General features: G+C 47.0%; 2 protein-coding genes across 2 annotated transcripts in view; one reads left to right on the top strand and one right to left on the bottom strand.

Moving 5' to 3' along the window:
- Pfdn1 (prefoldin subunit 1) overlaps nucleotides 1-15,195 on the top strand; it is a 51,087-nt gene extending 35,892 nt beyond the window's left edge. Inside the window, exon 4 of the mRNA XM_028762799.1 lies at nucleotides 14,884-15,195. Within this exon, the coding sequence (XP_028618632.1) occupies nucleotides 14,884-14,967 (84 nt within the window). The 3' untranslated portion in view covers nucleotides 14,968-15,195. The remainder of the gene's footprint in view (nucleotides 1-14,883) is intronic.
- A 1,100-nt stretch (nucleotides 15,196-16,295) lies between these two features.
- Nucleotides 16,296-26,734, bottom strand: part of Cystm1 (cysteine rich transmembrane module containing 1) — a 58,224-nt gene continuing 47,785 nt past the window's right edge. The window contains exon 3 of the mRNA XM_028762725.1: nucleotides 16,296-16,777. Coding sequence (XP_028618558.1) covers nucleotides 16,671-16,777 — 107 coding nt within the window. The 3' untranslated portion in view covers nucleotides 16,296-16,670. The remainder of the gene's footprint in view (nucleotides 16,778-26,734) is intronic.

The raw sequence follows: 26,734 nt of genomic DNA on the forward strand, positions 1-26,734 counted from the left end.
GGGGGAGAGAGGAGTAGAAGTAGAAGCCTGGCCATGACCAAGTGGAGAGAGGGGGAAGGGGGAGGGATGAGGGGACAGAGAGAAGCTCCAGGCAAGAGATTAAGAGAGAGAGGAGGGTAAGAGAGCGAGGAGGGGGCAAGCAGCCCCTTTTATAGTGGGCAGGCCTACCTGGCTATTGCCAGGTAACTATGGGGAGGAGCATACCTGGCTGTTGCCAGATAACTGTGGAGGTGGAGTTTAGACAGAATACTAACAATGAGGCTTTAAGACTCCTCCAAGAAGCATAAACTCCTAGGGCCAGGAGGACAGGCTACTGGGCGTGAGGATGTACATGTGATATCTGCTGCTCTGATTTCTTAATAGCCATGGACAATAGAGAAAACCATCTCATGAATTGATGTCTTTTGTTCATAGATTGGAAATAAAGATTACATGTGCTTTGCAATGCTAGAATCATTCAGAGAACAAAGAGGGATCCCAGAGTGGGAACCCAGGATTCTGGGCTGTAGACCTCAACTCATACTGTTATTCACTTTGACTCTTAAAAAAATGAAACTTCTTTTAAACACTTATTTATTTGTGTGTGTGTGTGTGTGCACGCACGTGCGCGTGCACATGTGCACATATGTGCTTGTGGAACTTGCTTCTCTCCCACTGTGTGGATTCCAGAGATCTGCAGTCGCAGGTTCCTTTCTTTACTGAGTCCCCTGCCAGCCCTAGATGCAGGGATTCTGGTGGAATGTTTGAATTTTATAAAACCCTAGGTCTTTTTATAAAATGATAATTGTCTTGAAACATCAGCTCTCAGTAGAGATTGTACATGGTTTCTATGTGGCCTAGCACCTAGGGGTTGAAGAAAGGGCAAAATGGAACCACTCCTTCAATCATGTTTGCATAGAGAATTGTGCCAAGGACTCTTTTATTACTCCAGCGTCATTATAGATTTAATTGGTGTTATGTCAGTACTTAGATCAGAGCTAATGGCATATGAAACTCCAGTCTGTTTACACCACTTCCATGGTAGCATGGGTGGGTGTGGAGTTGGGGACAAATAACAACTGTGACGTTTGGTCCATTGAATGGTTTCATCATGGTCTGAACTCTGCATCAGTCACTCTGGACAGAGAAGTTAGTGATGTGGACCTGATCTTCCCATTAGAGCACTTGGCTGTGTACAAGGTCCTGCTTGCTTGTCTCGCCTGGAAATTTAGCTTAGAGACAAAGCAGTGTTTCCTGGGATGATGCCGACAGGTAGAGCTGCAAGCTTCCTTCCTTTCCATCTGAAGCAAGAGCCAGGGTTTTTGGAAAGCTTTATAAATAGCCCTTTGATATCGGAGTGGATTTGTAGTCTCCACTTCTGCCCTCTGTTGACCCACACAGACCAGCCAGGCGGTGCCTGTGACTCATGCATCTGTGCTTACCGTGGCTTTGAGCTTGTTTTCACCGTCTCCAGGTCCATTTATGGGTTTCCGGTCACCGTATCTCTATTTTTTCAGTTGTATAAATGTGTTAACTCCATTGGAGAGTAGTAGTGTGATCACATAGCCTTTGATTGTTTGTTGGCTCTCAGTTCCTTAGTAACTCGTTTCTCTGAATGCTTAGTGGTTCTGTTTAGAGCATTAAGGTAATTTTCAGAATCCAGTATGTCAGTCCGTCTTCCCCGGGCCAGTCTGTGGATGAATTACTGAAGTTTCTGGGAGGGCTGTGGGCCCGTTGGAGAGCTGCTGGGGAATGATGTGCTAGAGACCCCTCTCTGTTGTACCTGTTTTCAGACAGGCTACAGCATAAAGCTTTACCTGTGTGGTGCATCAGTTTGAGGATGCTTTTTGTAGTTGAGTTAAAATGCACTTAACATAAAGCTGTTGTGTACCCATCAGTACTGTCACCCCAGAAGAGCACATCTTGCTTCCTGTTACCTTCCCTCTGTTTCCTCTCCGCACAGCAGCCGTTTTCTTCTTTTCTGACTCTACACTGCTATTTTTAAAAATTTCACTGTACTTTTATTTATTCATTAATGTGCATGCACATGTGTGTTGCGTGTGTGTGCCATGCCATCTCTGTGGGGTCAGAGGACAGATTTTGGGAGTCTGTTCTCTCCTATTGTGTGGGTTCCAGGACTTGAATACAGGCTGTGGAGGGCTTGTCGCCCGCCACCTTGACCTGGATTGATTGTTTTTGATTTTTGTGGAACATGGCTTTTGGGGTTAGCTTAATTGAGGTCAGGGATAATTTGTTGGTCTATACTTCCACCCTGTGAGCCTGGGGACTGAGTGTAGAACATCTGGTTTGGCTACAAGTTGGTGCAGTTACCCTTGGAGCCACCTTGCCAGCCCTTTTGATTGTTTTTAAATTACTCTTTTGTTGTTGAATTGTAAGAAAACAGCAGTTCTTCATTTAGTTGGAGCTTGGAGCCAGACCACAAGTCCACATACCTGCAGGAATGAGTCGTACCCCCAACTGAGCTGAGTCATTCACACCCCCACTTCTAAGAATGTGAGGTGTTGGCTTTTGCTTCCTCTTCCGCTCTGGCACACCCTATTCATTCGTCTCTGCTTTCCTGGGCCTTCAGTCCAAACACTTGATTTCTGGTTCCTCCTAAGCCCTAAAGGCAGGCACTCACTGGCTTTATTTTTGCTGCTGGACTTTGATAGTCCCTTAGTCCTTCTTACTGAGACCATTGTTTTCTTTATAAAAGACTTACAACAATGTATGTGTGTATGTGTGCCTGTGTATGTGTATGCCATGTATGTGAAGTACCCAGGGAGAAGAGAAAAAGGTGTCTGATCCTCTGGAGCTGGGGTCACAGGTGGTTGTGAGTCACCAGACAGTGTGGGTTCTGGGGACTGAACTGAGTCTTCTGGAGCAAAGCACTCTTAACTGCCAGCCCATCTCTCCAGGCCCATGAGCCCTTTTTAATCCTGGAAAAATAAAAGTAATATATATTAAGATCATTCTTGATTTATTAAAAAAGCATGTTTGCGTTTTCCTTACTCCATGCAAGTGCTCCTGTTTTTCTCCTGTGAAGGGACTTGAGCCGTGGCGTGTAGGCTGAGAAGGCAAGCGCCATGCTCCTCGGCCTTCCCTGGGATCTCAGCAGCTCTCTGCTGCCTTTTGCTGATCTCCTTGTACTTAATGGGATTCTCAGCCTTGGCCTTGTATGGTCTCTGCGGATATTGCCTTGGCTGCTTTATTTCCTGAACAAAGCATTTCACCCTCGCAGCATTTGCTAGGTGTAATTATAGTCATGTGCCCGAGCAGTCTGGGGCTTTTACAAAAGATCTTGACACTTAAAATATTACCTAATTTCTTTCATGAAACTTTGGAGTCAGTCCTCAAGGTAGAAGATATCCTAGAAACTGAATATGGCACCCCTCCCTTCCCACACAGCCCATCTTCCCTCCCTCCCCTCTCCTCCCCTCCCCTTCCCTCCTCTCTTCTCCTTTTGGTCTGTTCTTTTTTTCTTAGGGTTTTGATGTGAGGCCCTGGTTGGCCTGACTTTCTAGCTTTCTGCCATGGCCTACGTAGTGTGTGTGCGCGCGTGTGTGTGTGGGGGTTGGTTTTCTCATCTTTTGGTGGTTCTGGGAGCTGAATTTAGGACTCCACATGAACTAGGCAAGTGCTATGCACTGAACTACATCACAGCATCAGCCTCCCAAGTTACACTCCCCAACTTCCTGGTGTTTTGAGACAGGATCTCACTATGTATCTCTGCCTAGCCTGGAACTCAGTCTGTAACCCAGGCTGGCTTCTAACTCAGATTCTCTTGTCTCTGCCTCCTCAGTGCTGGGATTAGAAGTATGCATCACTCTTTGCTTTGTTTGATCCTGTGGGTGCACATGCATGTTCGGGTGCCTGTGTGCATGCACATGTGTGTGTGTGGAGGCCAGAAGTCAACCTTCATATTTTGTCGTTCATATTTTGAGCCAGGGTTTCTCATGGGTCTGGAGCTCACCTCTGCCTGAGTTGGCTGGCCTGTAAATAAGGACTCACCTGCTCTGCCTCCCCAGTTCCACAGCAAGCAGTTTCCTAGCCAAGCTGTCTCCCCAACCCTAAAAGTTACAGCTTCAGCCTAGCTCTCCTTCGTGACGTAATCTAGTTTCACTTCTCACCATCCTGGGCATCCTTGGGCACTTTATACATACTGAAAATAAAATTCATAATCTTCCCTTCCAGTCTTGGTTCTGGTCCTGGAGTCCTCAGCTCAGTCAAGGGTAACACCATCCAGGCAGCATGCAGGCCCAAGCTAAGTGTGCTGGTTGGGAAAGAATTTCTGTCTTGTCTTCTCCCCAGACATCTGATCCTACTGCAGGTTACAGTGAGGGACTTGGTGAGGTTCTGTGGTTGCTCTTTCTCCTAGTATTTCTTGAATCCCTCTACTTTTCTTTACGTGTTCACTGTTCACTATCACCATAAAGGTGCTGTCTTTTTTTTGTTTTTTGTTTTTTTTGTTTTTGTTTTGTAGACAGGTTTTCTCTGTGTAGCTCTGGCTGTCCTGGAACTCACTCTGTAGACCAGGGTGGCCTCAAACCCAAAGATCCAACTGTCTCCACCTCCCAAGTGCTGGGATTAAGGTGCCCAGATTTTTTTGTTGTTGTTAAAGACTATGAAACAGCCTCTAACACAGAGGTTCTTAACCTATGAGTTGAGACCCCTTCCACAGGGGTAACCTAAGACCATCAAAAAACACAGATATTTACATTATGATTCATAACAGTAGCAAAATTACAGTTATGAATTAGCAACAAAGGTAATGTTATGGTTGGGGTCACTACTACATGAGGAACTGTATTAAAGGGTCACAACATTAGGAAGGTTGAGAACCACTGCTCTGATAGATTTTCCACACTTCCACGTGTGTTCTGTAATCCTGTACTTAATAGTGTCTCTAAATCGCAGATCTCAGACAACTGTATTTGCACATCACAGGCAACTGGACTAGATGCCTCGCTTTGCCGGCAGCTGCCCTGGACCCACCTGACCTCTGGGGATAAAGTGACCTATCTTGAGCATACTTGTTACCTACCTGGTCACAACTCATAGGAGGTGCTGTACTCACTAGAGTTTAAAACCTTGTGGCTTCACGATAAATACTAAGACTTTGGTGGCTTAAGACCCGGCATAATGGGTTGGCTGTGATTATGGACACCTTTTATCCCAGCACTCTGGAGGCAGAGGTAGGAAGATCTGAGTTTGAGGCTAGCTTGGACTACATAGTGAGTTCCAGGACAGCTAAGGCTATGTAGTTAGACCTTGTGTCAAAAAAAATACCAAAACAAAAAAGGCCCCGTGTAATCTGACTGACGGTACCTTGTTCCTCAAACACACCTAGCTGTGTCCTGTCTTCAAAAGTACCTCTGCAATAGCCCTGATTACCTCAGATGCTTCCTCCTGCAGACTGCTTTTCCTCAGAGCTCTTATTATATTATATTCTGCGGTGGTTTGAATAAGAGTGGCCCCTATAGGCTCATATATTGGAATGCTTAGTCATCAGAAAGTCTTGCTGTTTGAGGATTCGGAGGTGTGTCTTTGTTGGAGGAGGTGTATCACTGGGGCTGGGCTTTGCAGTTTCAAAAGCTTACATCAGGCCAAGTGAGTCTCCCATCCCCTTTAAAAACATCTTTAAAATCCACTTTGATTTTGTTCGGGAGAGCTCTTATCTGCATCAGGAGTTAGTTGCCTGCTGTGAGTGCCCTTGACAGAAAGCGGGTGACTTGCTCACTCTTTTAAGCCCAGTGGTCTGTGGGCCTGCCATGTGCTGGGTGCAGTTCTTGTGTGAGGGGTGAAGTGTTTACCAAGTCAGACAAGCTAAGTCAGAGCCTGTGCCTGTTGTCAATCACAACAAAGCAAGCCAGAGACTGCATTGGGGTTGGGGGGTGGGGGGGTATGTTTTAGACTTCATTGTAGCTGCCTTTAGTTGAATATTTAGGAAAAGGAGTCTTTTTTGTTTTAATTTTTTTAGTTTTTGAGACAGATCTCACTGTAGCTCTGGCTGACCTGAAACTTGCTAGGTAGACCAGCCTGGCCTTGAACTCATCAGGCCTCGATCTGCCTGCCTTTGCCTCCTAAGTGCTGGTATTGAAGGCGGTGCCATCACACCTGGCTGCTGTGTAGTTTTTATATTTTTAAAAATTGAGCCAATGGGTGAATACCATTTACTGAGCACAGCCGGCCTGAAGAGAAGTATAACATCACTGTTGTTGTAAGCATGCTCATCTGTTTAAAAAACAAAAAGCAAAACTGTCTCTAGGCATAATAAAGTATTTACATGTCTGAGACTCTGAGACTAGCAAGGGGGCTGATCAGTATGAGGAATTCAGGATGGTTGCTGGGAACTAGCAGGCAGCAGAGGGGTTAGCTAGAGAGGCAGTCCTGAAGGAGGAAATGTATGGTGACTGAGAGCCAAGAGGGAGGTGCTTCAAGAATCATGGTGGATGCTGGTGAGGGACTGAGGAAATCCTAGAGAAGCCCTGGTGTGTGGGCAGCAGAGCTCACTGGCCAGGCCGCAGATGTAGATCCTATGGAAGCAGAATTGGAGAAGACAGAGGAACAAAGGGGAGGTAGAGGCAGCTGCTGAAACGATTGGCTAAGAGTGTTGTAGCCCTTGGAGGTGCTCCATTTTAAGATGCCAGCATTTTGAGATCCTGAGGCAGGAGGATCACTGTGAGTTCCAAATGCCCAGGCAATCCTCCTGTCTCTGTAGGAGTGCCAGGGTTGTGGATTCAAGCCAATTTCTTTTATTGTTGGGTCCTGGGAATTGAGCTCAGGCTGTCAGGCTTGTGTGGCAAGTGCTTCTCCCTGTTGAGCTGTGTTGGTGGCCCAGAGGAAACATTTGTCAGTGTTTCAGTTTAATGATTTTCCTTTCCAAGATGGATCTTAAATAGCTTAGGAAGAACGAGACATTAGCTGGGAGTGAGGTTCTGGAAAGGCACGCAGTGATACATTTGGTGCTTAAGTAGGAGGATGGTTTTGATTCCTATAGAAACACGGGAACACTGTCTGTCCATTCTAACAGTGGGGAGAGGACTGTCACACCACAGGTTGCTTAGATTCAGCAGCAGAAAGCAGAGTAATTATTACATTTTCCCCCCATTGGTGAGCGGAGAGAGACTGGAGTATAGTTTGAAAATCAGAGACAAAAAGTAAGAACTTGTTTGGAGTGTGTACAGGTGGACATAGTCAGGCTGTAATAGGGTTTCTGGCCACAGAGTATCTTTTGAGGGTTATGGTCTGTGGGGTGTTTGCACCAGCAGTTCCTAGCCACTATAGGCATGGATAGGTTTAATAGAAACTGGCCTCTTGCCAGATAAGTGCGACCGGGGAGAGGGTAAAGGAGAAAAGTATGTGTGTGGAAAATAATATTGTTGTTTTTAAAGAAAATTTAAAAATCTTTTGCTGGTCTGTGGCAGCTAGGCTGGGTAGGTAGGAAAAGGGAAACGGCACTCTGGACATGGTAGAGCATAGTGTCAGACACCAGTGGTCCAGAAGGTCTGGTGGTTGTGGTGGTGAGCGGGCTGTCTGGAGTGGGCACAGGTGCTGTAGCTGTGGAGTCTGGTGGAGGGCCTGAGCTAGGTGACTGATGAGGATCGTAAGGAACGTGGGGTGACATCAGAGGGCTGTTATCTGCTCTCTCCTTTAAGTCACTTGATGATGCAGCCTCTGTGGGCCGGAAGGCAGAGAGCCCCATGAATGAGGGCTCACCCGGGCACTTGGGAGTGGGGTGCTGAGAATGTCAGACACCACGATTGCTGAAGGAAAAAGTAGGCAAAGCTGTCCTGTGTGTGAGGTGAGCTGAGCAAGCGAGCGAGCGAGTGGAAAAATGAGTGAACGGAAACTGACATGTCCGTCAGCTCTCACTGACTCTACCACCCAGGAGAGAGGTTGGCAGATCACAGCTGCTGGCGGGCTGGCCTTGTGTGTGTCCCTAAAGGCCAGCTGTGCCGGTTACTTAGATCACGCCACTGGTCCACACTTTGTCGATGGCTTTTTTTGTGTTGCAGTTGCAGTCAACCCCATAAAACCTCAACTATTTATTGTCTGGCATTGTAGAGGAAAAATTTACGGATTCCTGATTTGGACAGTGGCTCTCACACTTCGGCAGGTTTTGGAATCACTGCATGGCTGTAAAAACACAGATTACTGAACTGGACCCAGAGATTCTGGATCAGTGAGCTTGGTTGGGGCCAACACTGGATGGGAACCGTGTGAGAAGCACTGCCCTTCAGGGCTCTTCTCCCCTGACTCTTTGATAACCCAAATGTTCCAGCCAGCCATACGACAGGATTTCTGGGTTTTTGTCTCTACTGGTGATGGTTCTTTGGATGAAGTTTGTTGGTGCCATTTGCTTTGAGCAAGTTGTCCCCACTGCCTCTGCGCTCCTGTAAACTTTCCTTCACTCTTGTCTCTCCCAGGGTGTCTGATAGTCTGGGCTTTGTACACCTTAAATGGAAGTTGTCAGGGAAGATAGCCTTAGGTCACATAGCCTCAGGGAAACTGAGGGGCTACCCAGTGAGTGGTTTGGAAGAAGAAAGGTGCTAGACCTGTGTGGCACTTTGTCATGGTGGATTGAAATGAAGAGGGAGCAGGGGATCCAGCTGGCTTGCTGTATGACCCCACACGAGAGCAGCGTCAGCTTCTCTGCAGGAAAACCACACTGTGTCTGCTTACTGAACAAGTTATGGGCTCCTGTCCTTCAGCACAAGAGTTTCCAAAGGTGTTCTAACAGAAGAGGCAGGTACCATACTCTGCTGAGGCGGTTGCTCGCTTGCTTTGAGCTTATCCCTTAGTGCTGTACTTAGGCAGTCACCATGGATCCTGGCATCTTCAGTGGGAGTCACAGATGGTCAGTACCTGTTTCTCACATCAAACTCTGACTTCCTGCCTTTGTGATGGTATCTTCCTTAGTTCAGGTCATGGACACCCTTGCTGTGTCAGAGATGCTCCCACTGGCTGCAGAGGCCTTTCGTTTTGCCGTCTGACTTCCTGCTCGTGTTCTGTCTGTTCCTTTTACTTTCTCTCCCTTACTTTCCACATTGGTTTCCTGTCTGCCAAGATATACTCCCTTACCTTTAGCACATCTTGGCCTTCTTCCAGCTCCATTGTGGTGACAGCTGCCACCCTCTGACCAGCTGCACTTGTAAAGACTGAGAGAAGTCAAGAGTCAGTGGCTGTGTTTGTGTGTGCATGTTTATGCATGTACACCAGTGTGTGTGAGTGTGGGTGGAGCCTAGAAGTCAACATTGGGTTCTTCGTTAGTTGCTCTCCACCTTATCCTTTGAAGCAGGGTCTCTCAGTGAACCTGGAGCTTGTTGATTTGCCTGACTGACTGGCTGGGGGACCCAGGGTCATCCTGTCTCGTGCCCTCTACTGCAGAGGTCTTAGGCATGTGCTGCTACAGGAAGTATGTGCTGACAGTCCACACCACCAGCTCTCCAACCCTTTAAAAAAAATTACTTCTTCTTGTTCTTCCTCCTCCTCTTCCTCTCTTCCTTCCTCTTCCTCCTCCTCTCCCCTCTTCCCCCTCCTTCTTGTTTTTTAAATAACAATTATGTGCTAGGTTCATAGGCATAAGCCACCATGCTTGTTTCTTAGTCTTTTAATCTGGAATGTCAAGGGACAGATGAGGAGAAAGTAGCTTTTGCCTTTAGTTTTCTGATTAGTAGGAAAACTTGAAGTTGGCAGACCCTTGGATTCACCACAGGAGAAAGTGTGTTGACTGTGGCTAGGACAGACTCAGAGCCAAGGGTCTCTGAGGACAGGTATCTCCCCAAATCTCTGATGCAGAAGAGAAGAGTCTAAGACAATCCTGTCTGTTGTTGCCTTACTGCTTGGATTGGAGGCACAGGGCTAGCTGGAGGCCTGCTTTGATCCACCATGTCTTTCCTCTCCCCTTATCTCCATTTTATGTTTTACTTTAATGTTTAAGAGTCTGTGGCTGAGGGAAAATTGAGAGGCATAGATAGGAGACATGTCAAAACCCTAGAGGGTAGAGGGTCAGAGAGAAGAGCCTGATAGCTAGTATGGTGCTTGCACACATATTCCCAACACTTGAGAGGCTGAGACAGGAGGATTGTGAGTTCAAAGCCATCCTGGACTAAAAAAAAAAAAAAAAAAACAAGCTACATGGTATTAGAGAGAGAGAGTGAGAGAGAGAGAGAAAGAGAGAGAGAGAAGGAGGGAGGGAGGGAGAGAGAGAATGGAAGAAGGAGGAGGAGGAGGAAGAGGAGGAAGAGGAGGAGGAAGAGGGAGAAATGAAGGAAAGAAAGCCCCCAAACCTCCTTTTTTATACCCCAAGGCACAACAAGCAGAAAATAAAAAAGTGCAGATTTAGGAGAGAGTTCCTAAGAGAAAAAAACCTGGAGGGAGTCACAGGTGAATTACCTCAGGAGTCTAAGAGATTGTGTCATGTTGGGGAAGTTCTGAGTACTTGAGCCTTGTCCCTCTGATGAGACTGAAAAGCCAGTCTCAGACTGTCTCCTGTGTGGGCTCTAACTTCAGCAGTGGCACCTCCCTAGCTATGTTGAGCCTCACAGGAAGTCTCAGAAATTCTTAATCAAAAGAAGGTCCCACAGGAATGTCACTGCACCCAGAGCTCTGTGGTTTGAAGGGGTTGTAAGGTGAACTATGTGCAAGGCAGGAGGCAGCTGCAGTAAAGACAGCACATGTCTTTCCCAGGACTGCAGTGGGAAGGTGGGTTCTTGGGCCCCTGGAGCTTACAGGTGACCATTGTCTGTGTGCAGTCCACAGAAGCGAAGGGTCTGGCGCCAGATGGGGTAGCTTCTAAACTGCGAGAACTTGAAAAGGTTTGCTTTATGGCTATAGCAGTTGACCCACTAAAGCTTAAGGGCCTGCTCTGTTGTGAGATCAAGGCTCTGAGGTCTCTGTTAGCATCAGAGAAGTTTTAGTTGTAAATCTATATATATCCAGGGGCAAAAGGGTAGAGGCCAAAGCCTAAACAGGAAAGCCATTGTGAAGAACAGTCACTCTCTGCCTTTGCTTCCTCTGGTGCATGTTCCCTATTTATTGAACTTGGGAGGAGAACAAAAAGAACCAGTGAGTGGACCAGTACTTCCAAGATGCTCTCCCAGTGAATGCACCACTTCAACCAGCATGAGCTGCTGTTATGCACTGGCCATCCTAGACTCTAGGACCCAGGCACGGACAGAACCAAATTCTGCCCACTAGACATTTCCTTCTCAGATAAGGTGACACTTGAGAATAGCCTGGAAGAGCTGGGTTTGGGTCACGGGGTGGAGTCCTTTGGATGGGTTTAGTTCCCTTATAAGAGACCAAGGAGCTCATTTCCATGCTTCAAGGATGTACTGTCTGCGAGCCAGACGAAGCCAACCAGATTCTTACTCTGCATCAGTCATGGTCCTAGCCTGCAGAAGATTTATGTTTAAAAGCTACCTCTGCTATGCTGTTTGGCTTTAGCAGCCCACAGACTAAATAGCTTTGATTTTTACTCTAAGATGGAGAGAAAGCTTTGAGTGTAAAAGGAAGACCCCAGCCACGATATGGAGTCAGGAAAAGACAGTCATTTCAAAGGAGGCACTTCCTGAAGGTTCTGGGTATGTTCTGAGACAGGGCTAGCAAGGTGTGACAGACTCCTGGATGGTGCACGGTGGTTTTGTCTAGACCCAATGCAAGAATGGAGCTGCTGTTCCAGAAAGGGGTGGCCCTGACTTTGTAATCCTTTTGGGAAGTAACTACAGAGAGTCAAGGGAGAAAAGGTTAGCTAAATCTTGATTCCTTCATTTCCTCTGTGATGGTTTCGTTTGCATTTTTGGTTGGGTTGGTTTTCTCAGACTTGGTTTTGGTTTTTTGAGACAGGGTTTCTCTGTGTAGCCCTGGCTGTCCTGGAACTCACTGTGTAGACCAGGCTGGCCTCGAACTCAGAAATCCTCCTGCCTCTGCCTCCCAAGTGCTGGGATTAAAGGCGTGCGCCACCACTGCCCGGCACTCAGACTTGTTTTTGAGAGAAGTATGATCACAGCATAAAATGTTTAGAGACATTTGCCAATTGATGTGGCCAGAGGTATAGGACCCTTTAGGTCCAAAAGAGCCTTTGGTAAGAAGTGTTTGTGGACACATCTCTTCTCACGTTCTGTGTTGAGTTCTTAGCTGTAGTCACTACAAATGCATACATTAAAAAAAAAAGTCTTTTCCCATTTCTTGGAGGCCAAGAGTCTAGAATTAAGGTCTAATGGGCCTGTGCTTCTCTTGAAGGGCTGCAAAAAGAATGCTCGGTTCATCCCTCCAGCTTTCTTCTAAACCAGCCACTCACGTCTCTACTTAGAGCACACATGCCATTCTCTTCCTCTTTGTGACTTGTCTTTACATCACCTTTCAAGGACATTAACTGGATTTAGAATCCATAATGGGATCAAGTCTGGAGACTTCTGTTCCTGATTAAGAGTGTGTTCAGGGGTAGCAGGGATTAGAACTTCAGGGCACATTTTGTGAGGTAGTTTACCTCCCAGCAGGTCTGGGTTGGATATCATTTGGACTTAGTGATACTTGATGCTGAGACAGGAACTACTGAAATACTTAGAAAAGCTCCATTATTGAACTACTTATTTATTTTTAAAGAATTGTCCACTAAGTTTATTTAAAGATTTAATGGGCTGGGTTTGATGTCACATACCTGTAATCTCAGCACTTGCAAGACTTGAGGCAGGAGGATTGCTACAAGTTTAGAGCCAGCCTAGGCTACATATGGAGTACCAAGGACAGCTCAGGTTACATAGGAAAATCTCGTCTCTAAAAAGAAAAGCCAACCAGACAATGAGACTTAAAGAAAGATAAGTTTGCCGGGCAGTGGTGGCACATGCCTTTAATCCCAGCACTTGGGAGGCAGAGGCAGGCAGATTTCTGAGTTCGAGGCCAGCCTGGTCTACAGAGTGAGTTCCAGGATAGCCAGGGCTACACAGAGAAACCCTGTCTCGAAAAACCAAAAAAAAAAAAAAAAGTTTTACATATTGTGTGCATATATGTATATATACTATATGTGTTCCTGGTGTCCAAGGATATCAAAAGAAGGTATTGGATCCCCTGGAACTAGAGGTATGGATGGTACTGAGTTACAGTGTGGGTGCTAGGAACCTGAACCTGGGTCCTCTGCAAAGAGCAACCAGTGCTCATAACTGCTGAGCCAGCTCTCCAGCCTCCATTCTGCTTTTTTTTTTTTTTTTTAAACTTGAAGACTTTGGGTTACACTAGTATAAAATTCATTAGAGAGTGAAGGACGGCATGCTATGGGCATCGTATTGATGCTGAGGAGTATAACCTGCACTTGTTTGGAAACCCGGGCAGGATGAAGTGGCCCTCGCTGATGTTCTAAGTTTATGGCTTTGCCATCTATGACAGCAGTTTGTCAGACCAAAAGCAACAGACCCAGGTCCCTGAGCACTAGCTATGGCTGGGAGAGTCCTGCTTCCTCCACCAGCTCTGTCAGCACTTCTCATGAGGCTGGGTCCAAGGTGCCCAGGTGGCATGTGGCAGTATGACTGTATCCTGTGTGGGCACATTCTTTAGTGATGAGCCAGCAGTTATCAGTATGTGCCTCTTAAGCTCACAAGTAAACTCTACGGGCTGTTTATTAAAGGAAGTTCAATCCCCACTCAATCACAGTGATAGGCCATATCAGTGCTAGCAGTGTACTTAAGCAAAATTCCATAGCAACAGTACACAGTTTGGGCCGATGAATTGTCACAGTCCTGATGGCTGTTACAGTGCTCCTGGTGTTGTAAGGAAGTGGGTGCAAGTTGGCAGATGAGAGATGAGTCAGGGTCTGGGCTTTTCCTGCCCAAGAGGAAATTTAATTGGGAGGTCAGGTTAGAGACGGGCTCACACAAGAGCTGGTACAGATTTGTGTCTTGCTTCTGCAGAGTGAGCCTTGAAATGCATAGTTTGATTGCTCTCTGGCCATAGTGGGAGGAGCTTAAGGGAGAGACTTATAGACTAAACATTAGTGCTTTGGTGCAAATGACCACCTTATAGATAACTGCATGTCCCAAGCAAGCAGGTCTGGAAGATCTGTCGAGCAGGTTGTGATGCCTCTAGAAGCAAAGTGACGTGTGGCCCAGCCCTCCACTGTAGACTTTCCCTGGGTCATATATGGAGGGCACTGGTGGCACCTGGATCGGCTGTAGCAGCCCTAGTGCAGGTCCCTCAGTCATGTACCCTGGGAGTGGTTCCGAGTATTCTTTGAAGACGGGTACTATTGCTCTAATGGGCACTTTCCTGTCTGCTGAGAGGGAACACAGCCACAACTTTGTTCCCAGGGCAGGAGCCTGTGGTAAAGCCACCATGCTTTTGAGATGAGCACAGGACAAAAAATGTATATACATCATTTCCTTTGACTAATCTTTGTGGTCCCAGACCTGATGTGGCTTCTGAAAGTAGTTGTTTCTTTGTCAAAGTTGAGAGTTTTAATTTAGGACAGAAGATGAACTTCCACAAGCCTGCTTTACCCATGTGTCACTGTTCTGGATTGTGGCAGCAGCAGATTCATTAGAAAAGCAGATTGCACCCTGACTCATCTGCCTGAGTGAGATGGGCAGTTGACTGAGCTCACCGGACAGTGTGGTGTGTGCTGTCTGCTCTGTACACCAGAGGCTGTGGATGCCTGGCTCAGACCATGGAAAACTCTGAGAGGAGACAGACCATTGTGGGGCAGGAGCTTTGTCCTGGAATTTTCTGGCCTTCCTCTGGTGTAATGTCACGTACTTACTTTGGGGGAAAAGGTGCTATGGGCTGCCCTCTACAGGGCCTTTGTGCTCCCTATGCCTGTCTCTTATTTGGTAGCATGTCTGCTATCACCATCCAGGGAGGATACCAGAACCTGTGGCTGTAATCTCCTAACCCTTCTTTCTCATATTACAGCAGAAAAAGTCTTACCTGGAGCGGAGTGTTAAGGAAGCTGAGGACAACATCCGAGAGATGCTGATGGCTCGGAGGGCACAGTAGGAGCTGCTGGGAAACTTCCTCCCATCTGATCCCTCCCATCCTGTCAAAGCAGGATATGTGCAGGGTGCTGCCCCCCTCTGCTCAGCGGCCTCATCTCTCCATCACCCTGAGCCCCTGAGCTCTCAACAGAGGGAAGACTGGAGGGCAAGAGAAAGCTGTCCAAGCCTGTCACTAGGCATGTGGGTTAGACCAGGTTAGACCAATAAAAAGCTATGTCTTACTCTATGACATCCGCTTTTCTCCACCCGAGGAGAGAAGGGCAAGTGTCTTCCTCAGCTTGTGTCCTTTTCCCTCCCCTTTCTGTCCTCTGACAGGTGACTCGTGGGCCTCTCTGTAGAGCATAGGAGGAAGAAGGAAGACAAGTTGATAGGTGAGGTGAACAGAGCCACAGCTGGCTTCAGGGTTCCTTCCCTGTTTTCTCCCCAGAATTCCAAAACAGGGTTCAGTAGCAAGCAGCATCTCCGGCTCTGGCTCTGTCTGGCCATGGTGCCACGGTGGTCCTCCTCCTAGCTCCCCTGTACGTTCTCAGGACAGCTCGCTCACAGTACAGCTTTCAGGAATTTTATTGCAGGTCAGTTAAACACTACTGTTATTGAAAACTGATGTAAACTTAAGTATTTAGAACAAAAACTACTAGTAAACACTCAGAGCTCCTCCTTCCCTGTTGCCCTGCACTTGGCCACTGCATGAACTCCTGAGACAGTTGCTGAGTGCAGCCAGGGTGGTGGTATTTTGTGGTGGGCTTTAATTGGGAGCACTGGTTCAGTGTGTAAAGATACCGAATTGTTTCTGTTGAGCCATGTTCGACTTCTACTTTCTAAGCACCCCCCTTCCCTTGAACCCTGCCTTCCACTGCTGCTTTAGATGGACAGCAGTCAAGGCTGCCCAGTGCTCTTTAGCCGAGGAGACACTGACTTGTTTTTTGACAGCTTAGCGACACCTTGTGGCCGAATGTGAGAAGAACGGGTTGGTTAACTAGTTTAGGAGTGGGTAGGAGCAGGAAGAGCCTCTGCTCTGTTTACCCTGTGATTATGGACTCCTGGAGAGCAGCCCTGGGCAGTCCATGGTCACACAGAGGTCCTTTCCCAGGGCCTGGGCAAAGCGAGTCTGAGCTGTGTTGATAAATATGCCCGCCTGAGCCGTCTTTGACACTGGGACATGGACAGCACTTTTAGGAGGTAGCCAGAGCAGAAGAAAAGTTCTTTGTAGGTGTCACCAGTAACCTGCTCACATCTTACAAGCCTTGGTGGATGGAATATAACAGAATCTGGGAAATACAGAAGCACATCCCCAAGGTGGTTTAGGTTACCTGGAATAATTCAGACAGCCAGATTTTGAACAGATTTATTGAAACATAAAGGGTGTGAGCAGAGAGATTTAGTAGTGTGTTACATATTGCCATTACCTTGAGTGTATAATTTAAACATTATAAATATATATTTCATAACTAAGCCTTTGGCCAAAAAAGTAAATTATTTAGCACATGTGTTAAAGATCAGTAAGAAATGAGTTCTGAACATTAAAAAGATCAAGTCACTGGACTAAATAGCAGTAACCCTCACTAATCTAAAACTCTGTAGGACTGAAAGTAGAGGTGTCTGCGCAGAGCTAGCCACTTATAGCAATCAGAAGAGATGGGACCAGGCACACCTACTGGAGGTGGCACAGAGCGGCCAAGCAGAAGAGCTGGGCTCATCAGGTGATCAGGTGAGCATGTCCCAGAGGCAGCAGCAACAAAGAGCAGTCCAGCAGGCTGTGAGGCAGGTGGATGAGCCCAGGTCATCTCTTCTTTGGTCTTCCACCACATACACTGGAAAGAGAAGTAAGGGGAGAGTGAGAGGGTCCGGTATACACCTTAGGCCTGCAGTTGCCTCCCAGGACCAGAGAAGAGGGACAGCAGTGGCACTCGCTATGCAGCCTGTCTCTCTTGCACTTGCCAAAGATGTACAGAGGAAGGCGGCCTCTCTCATCACTCAAGAGGACAACCTTCCTCCTCCTGGGAATGAATACTAGGGATACTATAGAATGACCTAACTAGGGCAGTGGAGCTGGTGACCCTTAAACAGCTGATAAGCCAGGAAACACTGTCCCTGACACTGTATAGGTATGTGTGTGATGAAGGGGCACTTCTGCAGATTCAGCTAAACCAAGCAGAATTCAAATCTGTATTTTAAAGGAATGATCTGGAATAAAGAAAACAAAAACCCCCACCAAGCAGTGGTGGCACATGCCATTAATCCCAGCTCTCAGGAGGTAGAGGCAGGGGGATATCTGAGTTCCAGGAAAGCCAAAGCAACACAGAGACCAAACAACAACAATAGCCCACCTCCCCTTTCCCCCCCAAAACAAAAACAAATACTTGAGTGATACTTAGTTGCAAATTATACTGTAAAGCCCCTTCGGCAGGGAGTGCAGACTGCTGGAGGCCTTCAGAATGGAACTGCAAGTCTGAGCCTACACTTGATGACACCTCAGTTTCTCTTCTCCTAGAAGCCAGTTCTATGGTGGGTAGGAGTTGGGAGCTACTTCTTTAAGCTTAGAACCCTCATCAAATCCATACCTTCAAACTAACACAACACAGGAATTTGTGAATTTTATGAATCAGACCAGTTCTGCAGTGGGCCTTCAGCTCTAGTCGTGTGTTTTCTATTTTCACTCCTTTGCAACTCTGGGGCTGGTGTAGGAGAGTACCCTGGCTTATTAGGGATCTGCCACAGGTTTAACCCTAGACCACTCAATCTCCAGCTTCAGCCATCGGGGAAGTTGCTCATCATGCCAAGACTTAGTGAAGAGCCCACCACATAGTGTTATCCAGCCCTCAGCCTTCCTGAAGGACAGGCACTGGGCACAGTCCTGCCTCCCCTTGAGACCTTCTCCCCAGCCCAGAGCACAGGGCCTTCCCTCCTGTGAGAACCAGTGGACCTTGAGCTTGCTCAGCTGCATCAACATAAATACCAAGTCCTGCATCCTTCACTGCCTCTCCAGATCAGCCAAGGTCATTGCTGCCAGATCTCATTTCACCAATTCCTGAAAACCTGGGTACCTAGGGACTTCCAGCTCATCCCAGACTGCCGACGGAGGTTAAAAGATACCCAAGGCACCCATTTCCAGAAGACAGTCTTCCAAAGCTCTCTGACTCCCTCCCTGTCACAGATGCTAGGAGGATGGGGATGGGGACAAAGTGGGATCTGAAAGTCTCCTACCCGCCTCTTGCTTTCAAGTTAACCAAAGCAGCAGTAACTGACCCAGAAGCAAGTCGGAAGGAAGACCTTCCAGAGAGCTTCACAGCGTAAGGCTGTGGGCCTAGAAATGGTCAGTCTTCTAGAAACCCACCTGCTTATGGGAGAAAGGCCTTGAGTCTCCAGAGGGTGTCTTTACTGACTAGCAAAGCCTGGCCCCTGCCTCAGGATTCTCTATCCTCCCAGGAGCCTCACGGCTCTGTACTCTGTTACCACTGTCCCTGTCACCTCTATGAGGGAATCTGCCTTGAGAATTCCCACACCTTCCCACTATTACATCAGTCACGTATTCTGTGCTTAATGGGCATGTCCTGAAGCTGATCCGAGAGTGCCAGTTGGGCATACAGCAGGTGCTGTGGCAGAGTTGGCTCCAGCCAGGTGTTCTGCACCCAGGTCAGGTGGACTGTCCCAGTAACTGCCTTTTATAGCCAAAGCAGTGTGTGTGTACTGCTGACTACCTTACGTAAGCTGTGCTAGCGCTGTGAGATTGTGCCTCCACCCCCACCCTCTCCATTTTTCTACCTTTTTTTTTTTCAGAAGAAGGAAAAGGGTTGGGAGTCAAAAGCAATGGGTAGGTATGGGAACAGGCTGGGCCTGGCCTGGAAGTGGTTCTGGCATCTTAGAGCTTGTTCAGTTTGAGCTCCTCCTTGGAGATCAAGTGCCCCCCTGTGGCCAAACTTGAGACAAAGACTGGACTCTAGGTCCTGTGTACATAGGACTTTAAAAACTGGCTTCCAGCCGGGCGGTGGTGATGCACGCCTTTAATCCCAGCACTTGGGAGGCAGAGGCAGGCAGATTTCTGAGTTCGAGAGTTCGAGGTTCGAGGCTAGCCAGGTCTACAGAGTGAGTTCCAGGACAGCCAGGGCTACACAGAGAAACCCTGTCTCGAAAAAACAAAAACAAAAACAAACAAACAAACAAAAAACCTGGCTTCCATTCATTTCAATCAAGGAACTAACTTTATTCATTCACTAAGGTCACAGATTATTCTATTTAACCATTAGTAGGGGCCTCTGTATTGGTCCCAGGCAAGATGGTCTGTGAGGCTCTCTATTCCCAGTGATCAGGCTAGGGTGACATCAGATCTAGGCTCCTTTATTGCTTTGCCTCTTTTGTTGACCCAGCTGTCAGTCTTCTTGGCACCAGCCTGGTGTAGTCATCAGAAGGTCAACGTCCTAGAACTCTGCCACCTGGGTATAAATACAGGAGTTGGTGGTGGGGTAGGAGAGAGCACAAGGTAGGACCTAAAGGCCTACTGTAGGTCAGAGTGGCCCCAGAGGCCTTGGGAGCAGAGCAAGTTTGGAGGACTCAGGCAGGGCTGCTACCCACCTCTTGTCTTTATGCTAGAAGAAAGGTACAGAGGCCATGCCAGGAGGCATACAGTCTCCTGTGACCAAGTGCCTATCCACCAATCCCTGGGGTCTTTTCTCCAAGCCACCTGACATAACACACCAGAAGTCCCTTGGTTCCAGGATAGTCTACAGCCTCACAGGCTTCATTTACAAGGGCAGGGATGAGTCACCAGAATGTGAGCGAAGACTTCGGGTGATGTCAGCCTGACATCTGAAACCTTCACTTGCTCTACTCTGACCTTCTAAATGATTAATCAAAGGCTCTGGTATGCTGGTAGAGTCTACAAGTCCATGCTTGTAGGTAACATCTGAACAGTCTGGCCTGAGAGCACAGAGGAGGAGAGGCAGGCAGGCAGGCGGGCAGGCAGGCAGGCAGGCAGGCAGGCAGGCAGGCAGTCTGCACCACAGCTTTTCTACAAGGAGCAAGAACCTTCAAGAAGACTGCACCTTAAAGCAATATGTTCCAGCCCAGAGACAGGTTCCCTAGAGGGGTTTGTCCTCAACTGTCAGGAGCACACAGGCACAGTGCCCCATGAGGAGTGCCATGGAGTCTTGGTTGCCACCACCCCACATAAGGATCTAGACAGACAGATGACAGCTAACCAGCCTTCCTGAGATTACAGAAGATGCCAGAATGCTTCTCAACTATGTAAACCAAGAGGCAGATAAAAGGAGAAATCTTAAGTGTTATCCTTATAGAGCCCCAACACAGGATAGCTTGTAGCCCTCATACAGGGAAGAGAAGGACATACAGGCAAAAGGGGCTCTGCCTCACCCATGGAGGAGGGTACCCATGCCAGTGACATTCACTGCCAGCACAAAGGTGTCCCATTGCTTAAGGCACCTGCTTGGCCCACAGCACCAGGCAAGTATGTGAGGGAGGATTTGCGTGGTGACCAGGAACGCAGTGGGACAGGCCCAACTTCCCCCAATCCCTAGAACTCTCAGCTCAGCAGGTTGTCAGTAATCTCTCCTCTAGTCTCCAAAGGCTGAGGATGGGAAAGGTTAGCAGACCCTTCCACATGTCTCTTCCTCTTGCACTGGACTGTCATGGGGCTGTCAGGACTTCACACAGCCTCAGCCAGGTTCCATGACCACAGCTACCTTTGCCTGCTGAGTCTGGCTGCTCTCAGTCCTTGTGTCTCCAGCTGCCTTTAGAAGTCTTCACTTCTAACTTCATGATCTCTTCTATGAAACTGAATCATGAGAAACTAGGTCTCCTAAATTCTTACTCTGTCCCTACTTCAGTGTCCCAAGATTCTCTGAGGCTGACCAGACAGAGCCAGCCAGCCAGGCAGTTTCCCGATGACTGGGACTCCTCTGACTGCCACCTACTTGCTTCCATGTTCACGGACTGGTGTGGGGAAGAGAAGAGTGCGGGTATAGGTCCTGTTCCTAGTCTCAACAAGTGCAGCTGAGAGGCTAAAGAAACCTAGGGAAGCCCTGGGTCATCCAGATGAGCCCCAAAGCAATCCTGCCAGGGCTTAGTCACAAGGTCAGCGTGCTAGCTAGCACTCTCCACTCCCACATCTGAGTGGGGCGTCCCACAGCATCACTTCTGGATAAACACAACTGAAAAGGGGAGTGGCAGCACAGCGCTGTCCCCAAACCCTAAACCACAACTGGGTACATCTGTACAGGTAGTACTGGTCCCTCTAGCCAAGCACATGGGACAAGATTGGTTAGAGTCTGAGGCAGCTGTGAGCCCCCAAGCTAGAGATAGATGTAGGTGGTGTGTAGAAGAACTGAGATCACCTTAGCCACATTAAAGATTCGGAGTGTCGAAAAGTCTGCTGAGGCTATGTTGTTAGCTAAAGGCAGATCCTTTCCTGTTCACTCCACCCTACTGCCTCCTAGACCTGGGCTGTGCACATCAGGGTGGCTCACCTCAAAGACAAGCAGTCTGGCTACAGACCAGGTGCCGTGGAATATGCTGTGAGGCCCGTCTCCTTCCTGTGCCTCTGATTCCCCTTTGAAGCTAACGAAGGTCAGCGTGTTGGTCAAGATCTGGCTCCTGCCCTGCTCTAGAATGTGTTCTGAAGGCAGAGCCCATCCCCTGATAAGGACCTGCTCCAGTTGTCAACTGTGACAGTAAATTTCCTATATGTCTGCTGAGTGGGTGCCCTCTGGTCCTTCCAGAGAGCTTGTTTAGCCTTTCCCCAGCTGCTCGATTCCTCATTGCTTGGTTCTCTAAGATGGTTATGCACATATGTTCCAATTCCAATCCTGACTGCCGCTGACCCACTGCTAATACGAAAGAAGTCACATCTGACTTTCTTACAAACCAGAAAGTAACACAAAGTGCATTATGAACAAAGTGAACTGTTTGGTGGGACCTGGTAGGTCACCACAGGAACTAATAGGTGGCAACCTATAGGATAAAATCATGAAAATACAGGTTTTCTCATTCTGGGTCTGTAAGGGAAGGTACTTCCAGCAACCTGTATTAAGACATATTTATAGTAAGTGTAGTTTCATGTTATTAAGGGGTGATAAAACAGTCTAGGCACAAGGTGAATGTATGTGTTGGGGGAGGGGACACATGACAAAAGATGATCTGTGTGGCAGGCCAGGGTAGCAGGCAGATGCACACAGCTTTAGCTGATGGGATCCTGCAGGGACTGGCGAGGGTGAGATACTCATTTGGTTCCTTAGATGGAAGGAAGGAGAACCTCACACAGACGCATGGCAAGCAACATCTTCCTGGGTGTGGTGTCTACAACTATCACTAACACAGATACTAAGTTCTGAAGAAAACAGGCAACTGGGCAATTGATGTCAACATTTAAGGGATACGGAGTTGGCTCTGGTGGTAAACTGTCACACGGTTGTGGTGGAGGCCTGAGTTCCATCCCCAGCACCCCTGTACAGACGGCAAGTGTGATGGTGTGTGCCTGTAATCCTAGCACTGGTGAAGTGAGACAGGACAGTATCTAGAGCTCACTGGCCAGCCAGTCTAACTGAATGAATGGGTGAGCTCTAGGTTCACAGAGGAACTTTGTCTCCAAAAGAAAAGAAAAAGAGGAGAGGAGGAAGAAGGAAGGAAGGAGGAGGAAGCCGCCGCTGCCGCCACCGCCAATACTGGCTCCTGGTCTCCACATATAATGTATGTGAACACACATCTTTAAAGGTCATTACAGAGTAAAGGGAAGAGTGCCTCTAAAGCCCTGTCCCCAAATAGACCCACCTAACTATGAGCACATGGAGGCCAGCTGTTTTCTGTCCCTCTTCCAATGCTACAGCGGGCACATGGAGATCGGAAGACAATTTGCAGGCGTTGATTATTTTCTTCCATTGTATGGATCCTGGGAATCAAACTCAAGCTATCAGGCTTGGCAGCAGGCACCCTTATCTGCGGAGCCTTCTCACTGGCCTCTCTACCTGATTTTTTGGAAGATAAGGTTTCATTGAACTTAAAGATCACTAACTGGCTATCAAGCCCCTGGAGTTCTCCAGTCTCTGTCCTGCCCCTTGCTGGTGTTTCAGGCATTAACCGACATGTCTGCTTTTCACATGGGTGCTGGAGAGCTAAGCTCAGGTTTTCATGCCTGCATGACAAGCACCATACTATCTCCTCAGCCTCATTTCACCTTGGTTTTTAAACCCATGGTCTCATGGTTCACTGCACCTGAAGCTGATTGAATTACAAGTGTACACCACCACACCCAGCTTTTTGGGTGTTGGGAATGAACTACAGTCCTTTCATTTGCATGGCAAACACTGAACTGACTGAGCTATATTATTTTTAAATGCTAATCCAATGTGAGTAGTCTGAATGAGAATGCAAATATTTCAACAAGCGCTGGGGATGCAAGGGGCTAGAGGCTAGTTCCCAAGTGCTTACTATTCTCCAGAAAAGGTGATGTTACACAATAAGCGGGTATTTAAATAGAGAAGTGAAGGAGAAGCTAGGAGTTAGGGGGTGATTGACAGGACTGAGTTGAGGTCCTGGACCTACTCTTCTATAGCAGGGGCCCGCAGATCAATTATGGGACCTCTTTGAAAAGTCTCTGGCTGCTCTACTATGAATAAGAAGATGAAGTTATGAAAACTATTGCCCAGGATGCTGTTGAAGAAAAGGCAGCATTAAGACAGGTCAAAAAAGAAGGTTTTCAATATAAAGAAATAGAAAGTTCCTCCCTGAGATTCTCAAGCAGCATTCGGAGGGTCTTAAAAACACTGCATTGTTTGTCCTGACAGAGCTATTGGAGAGTGAAGAGCCCTCCAGTTTAGCACAGGGCTGGCCAGCTTGCATGGAGATCTTGGCTTTGCAAATGGCAGCAAACATCATTGAGGGTTCTCACACTATACCACACCTTGTGCACAAACTGCCTGAGGCCCTATCCAGATATGCTTACAAAATGAAAGGCCTACATTTTGACTTAAGTAAAACAAAGAATTCATTTTGCTTTTGTATTTCTGAATTTCCCATGCTGTTGAAAGAAGGAAACAAGCCACAAAGAGAATCCCAAATGGTCGTTTCCTGCTGCAGACCTTGGCGAGCACTCTGATATGCCCCAAGGGGAAGAGGTCCTTAACAAATAATACTTCACATTTAGTGAGACAGAAAACCAGATTCCTTTGATCCTGAGGTCAACTAGAAGACTTGGGGGTGGGGGGAGAGACTGGAGAGCAGCAACTACTCAATACCTTCTGGACTACAGCTGGCACTCAGATCAGATCAGAGGAAATGTGGGAACTGGGGAAGATGTCACTGTGAGGATCAAAGAGGAAGGAGTCAAGTATGGGAAGCTCCAAAATGTACTTGGGAAGACAATTTCTCTAGTGCTCCAAAGCCAGCATGGGGAACATTACAGCAGACAACAGAGATCAATGTCACATCACATATATATCCTAATGTAGGGATTTTGTTGTTTTTGAAACAGAGTTTCTCTATGTATCCCTAACTGGACTACTACTCACTATTGAAACCAAACTGGCCTTAAACTCACAGAAATCTGACTGCCTCTGTGATTGAAGGCTTGCGACCCCACACCTGGCTCTAATGCAGTTTTTAGAGAAATAATTATGGATGTGTCTGTTAATCAAAGCTGCTCATGTTTCCAGCACAGCAGTTCTGTGTTCTGACAAGTGTGAGGACTTGGAAGCAGGGAAAGTCCTCATGAACCTCATGTGCTGCCCCACTTCAACAGAAACCACCTCATCATTTTGAGGCCTTTAGCTCCAGTCACCACACACAGCAAGTGAAAGCAAGAACATACAGAACAATCGGAAGAGCCTAGTAAATACTTGTCAGGCTGGGGTCTCAGCCAGGGCTACACAGTAAGACCCTGTCTCAGATAAGTAAGAAAATAAGACTAGGCTCCACAGTGTTCTAGATTGAATGTAATTCCAATAAAAATTATAAGACATATCATAGATAAAATTTATGGAAAGACAAAAGAACTGTGATATTTAAAACAAGATTCCCTATAAAGTACAGAGGTCGACAGTTAATTATAGTCATGATTAGTGTCTCTGTCTCCTTAGATCTAGGCAATACAACAGAGATAACAGAAAAAGGCTGGCACGACCATGGCGCTGGTTCACAAATATGCAGAGCAGGCCCTGAAAGACGGGGAGGTTTTCCATAAAGAATGTTGAAAAGAACTGGAATGCAGAAAATAAAACAAACCTGAATATCTTTTTTTTTTTTTTTGAAAATAGCCTTGGTTGTCCTGGAATTCAGAGGGCAGCATGCACAGCTGCCCCACCCTGGAACTAAAACATTTTATTTTAAAAATTAATCTAAAATGGATCATGATCCTAAATATAAAATAGGAACATTTTTAGGAAGAAATTTAAAAAATCTTCAGTACTTGAGGTTAGTTTAGCATTATCTATAAAAGAAAAATCGGTAACCTGGATTTTATCAAAATTAAAAGCTTTTACTATGTAACATAGTGTTAACAGGACAAAATGGTAGACATACACCTATAATTTTGGGGGTAGAGGCCAAGATGTCAGGAGTCCATGGTTATCCTTGGTTCCATAACCAGTCCAAGGATAGTTAGTGCTACATGAAACTCTAATACATATACACAGTGAAAAAACAAACAACGAAACAAAAACCCCAAGAGGCCGGGTTTGGTGATAGTTCAGTAGTTAAAAGCCCTTGCTCTTGCAGAGGACCCAGTTCAGATCACAGCACCCACACGGTGGCTCACGACCACCTGTAACTTCTGTTTCAGGAGACCTAAAGCTCTCCTGACCTCTGTGGGTACCAGGCATACATACAGGTGCATATACAGTCATGCAGGCAAAACAGTTACACATAAGATAAATCTTTTTTTAAAAAAAAATTAAAAGTTGGGCATGGTGGTGCACATTTTTTCTTTTTTTTTTTGGTTTTCAAAACAGAGTTTCTCTGTATAGCCCTGGCTGTCTAGAACTTACTCTGTAGACCAGGCTGGCCTCGAACTCAGAAATTCGCCTGCCTCTGCCTCCCAAGTGCTGGGATTAAAGGCGGGCACCACCACTGCCCAGCAGGTGGTGCACACTTTTAAACCCAGCATTAAATTCCACAAGCAGATCTCTGTGAGTTTGAAATCAGCCTATTCTACAGAGTAAGTCGCAATACAGTCACTCAGGGCTACATAGAGACCCTGTTGAAAAGAGAAGAGAAGAGAGGGGAGGGGGGAGGAGAGAGGAGAGAGGAGAGAGGAGAGAGGAGAGAGGAGAGAGGAGAGAGGAGAGATACCTCAAAACAAGCAAGCTGATATACAGCAGATCTATGGTCACAGCAATACAGTCTAGGGGGCTTGATTGGGTTCCTTTTCCAGTTAAAGAATGAAAAGGAGTTGGCAGAGTGGATAATTACCATACCATTTATATATGGGAATTTGACTGACAGCAAATCTCATTTCAAATTAATGGGGAAGGGGCAGGTAGATCCTTGTGAGTTTGAAGGCAGCCTGGTCTACAGAGTTAGTTCCAAGACAGCCAAAGCTGCATAGTAAGACTCTTCCCCTGCAAAACCAAACCAGACCAGGATTCTTTAAAAATCAGTAGGAAAAGACAAATTAATAGGAAAAAATGGTCTTAAGAATATATACAAGGGGCGTAGTGGGTAAAGGCAATGCTACCAATCCTGATGACCTAAGTTCATCTCCTGGGGATCCACATGGTGAATGGAGAGAACCAACTCCTGAATGTTGTCTCTGACCTCCACATGTG

The sequence above is a fragment of the Grammomys surdaster genome, unplaced genomic scaffold, assembly GCF_004785775.1.
Source record: "Grammomys surdaster isolate TR1022 unplaced genomic scaffold, NIH_TR_1.0 135, whole genome shotgun sequence".
Lineage (NCBI taxonomy): Eukaryota > Metazoa > Chordata > Mammalia > Rodentia > Muridae > Grammomys > Grammomys surdaster.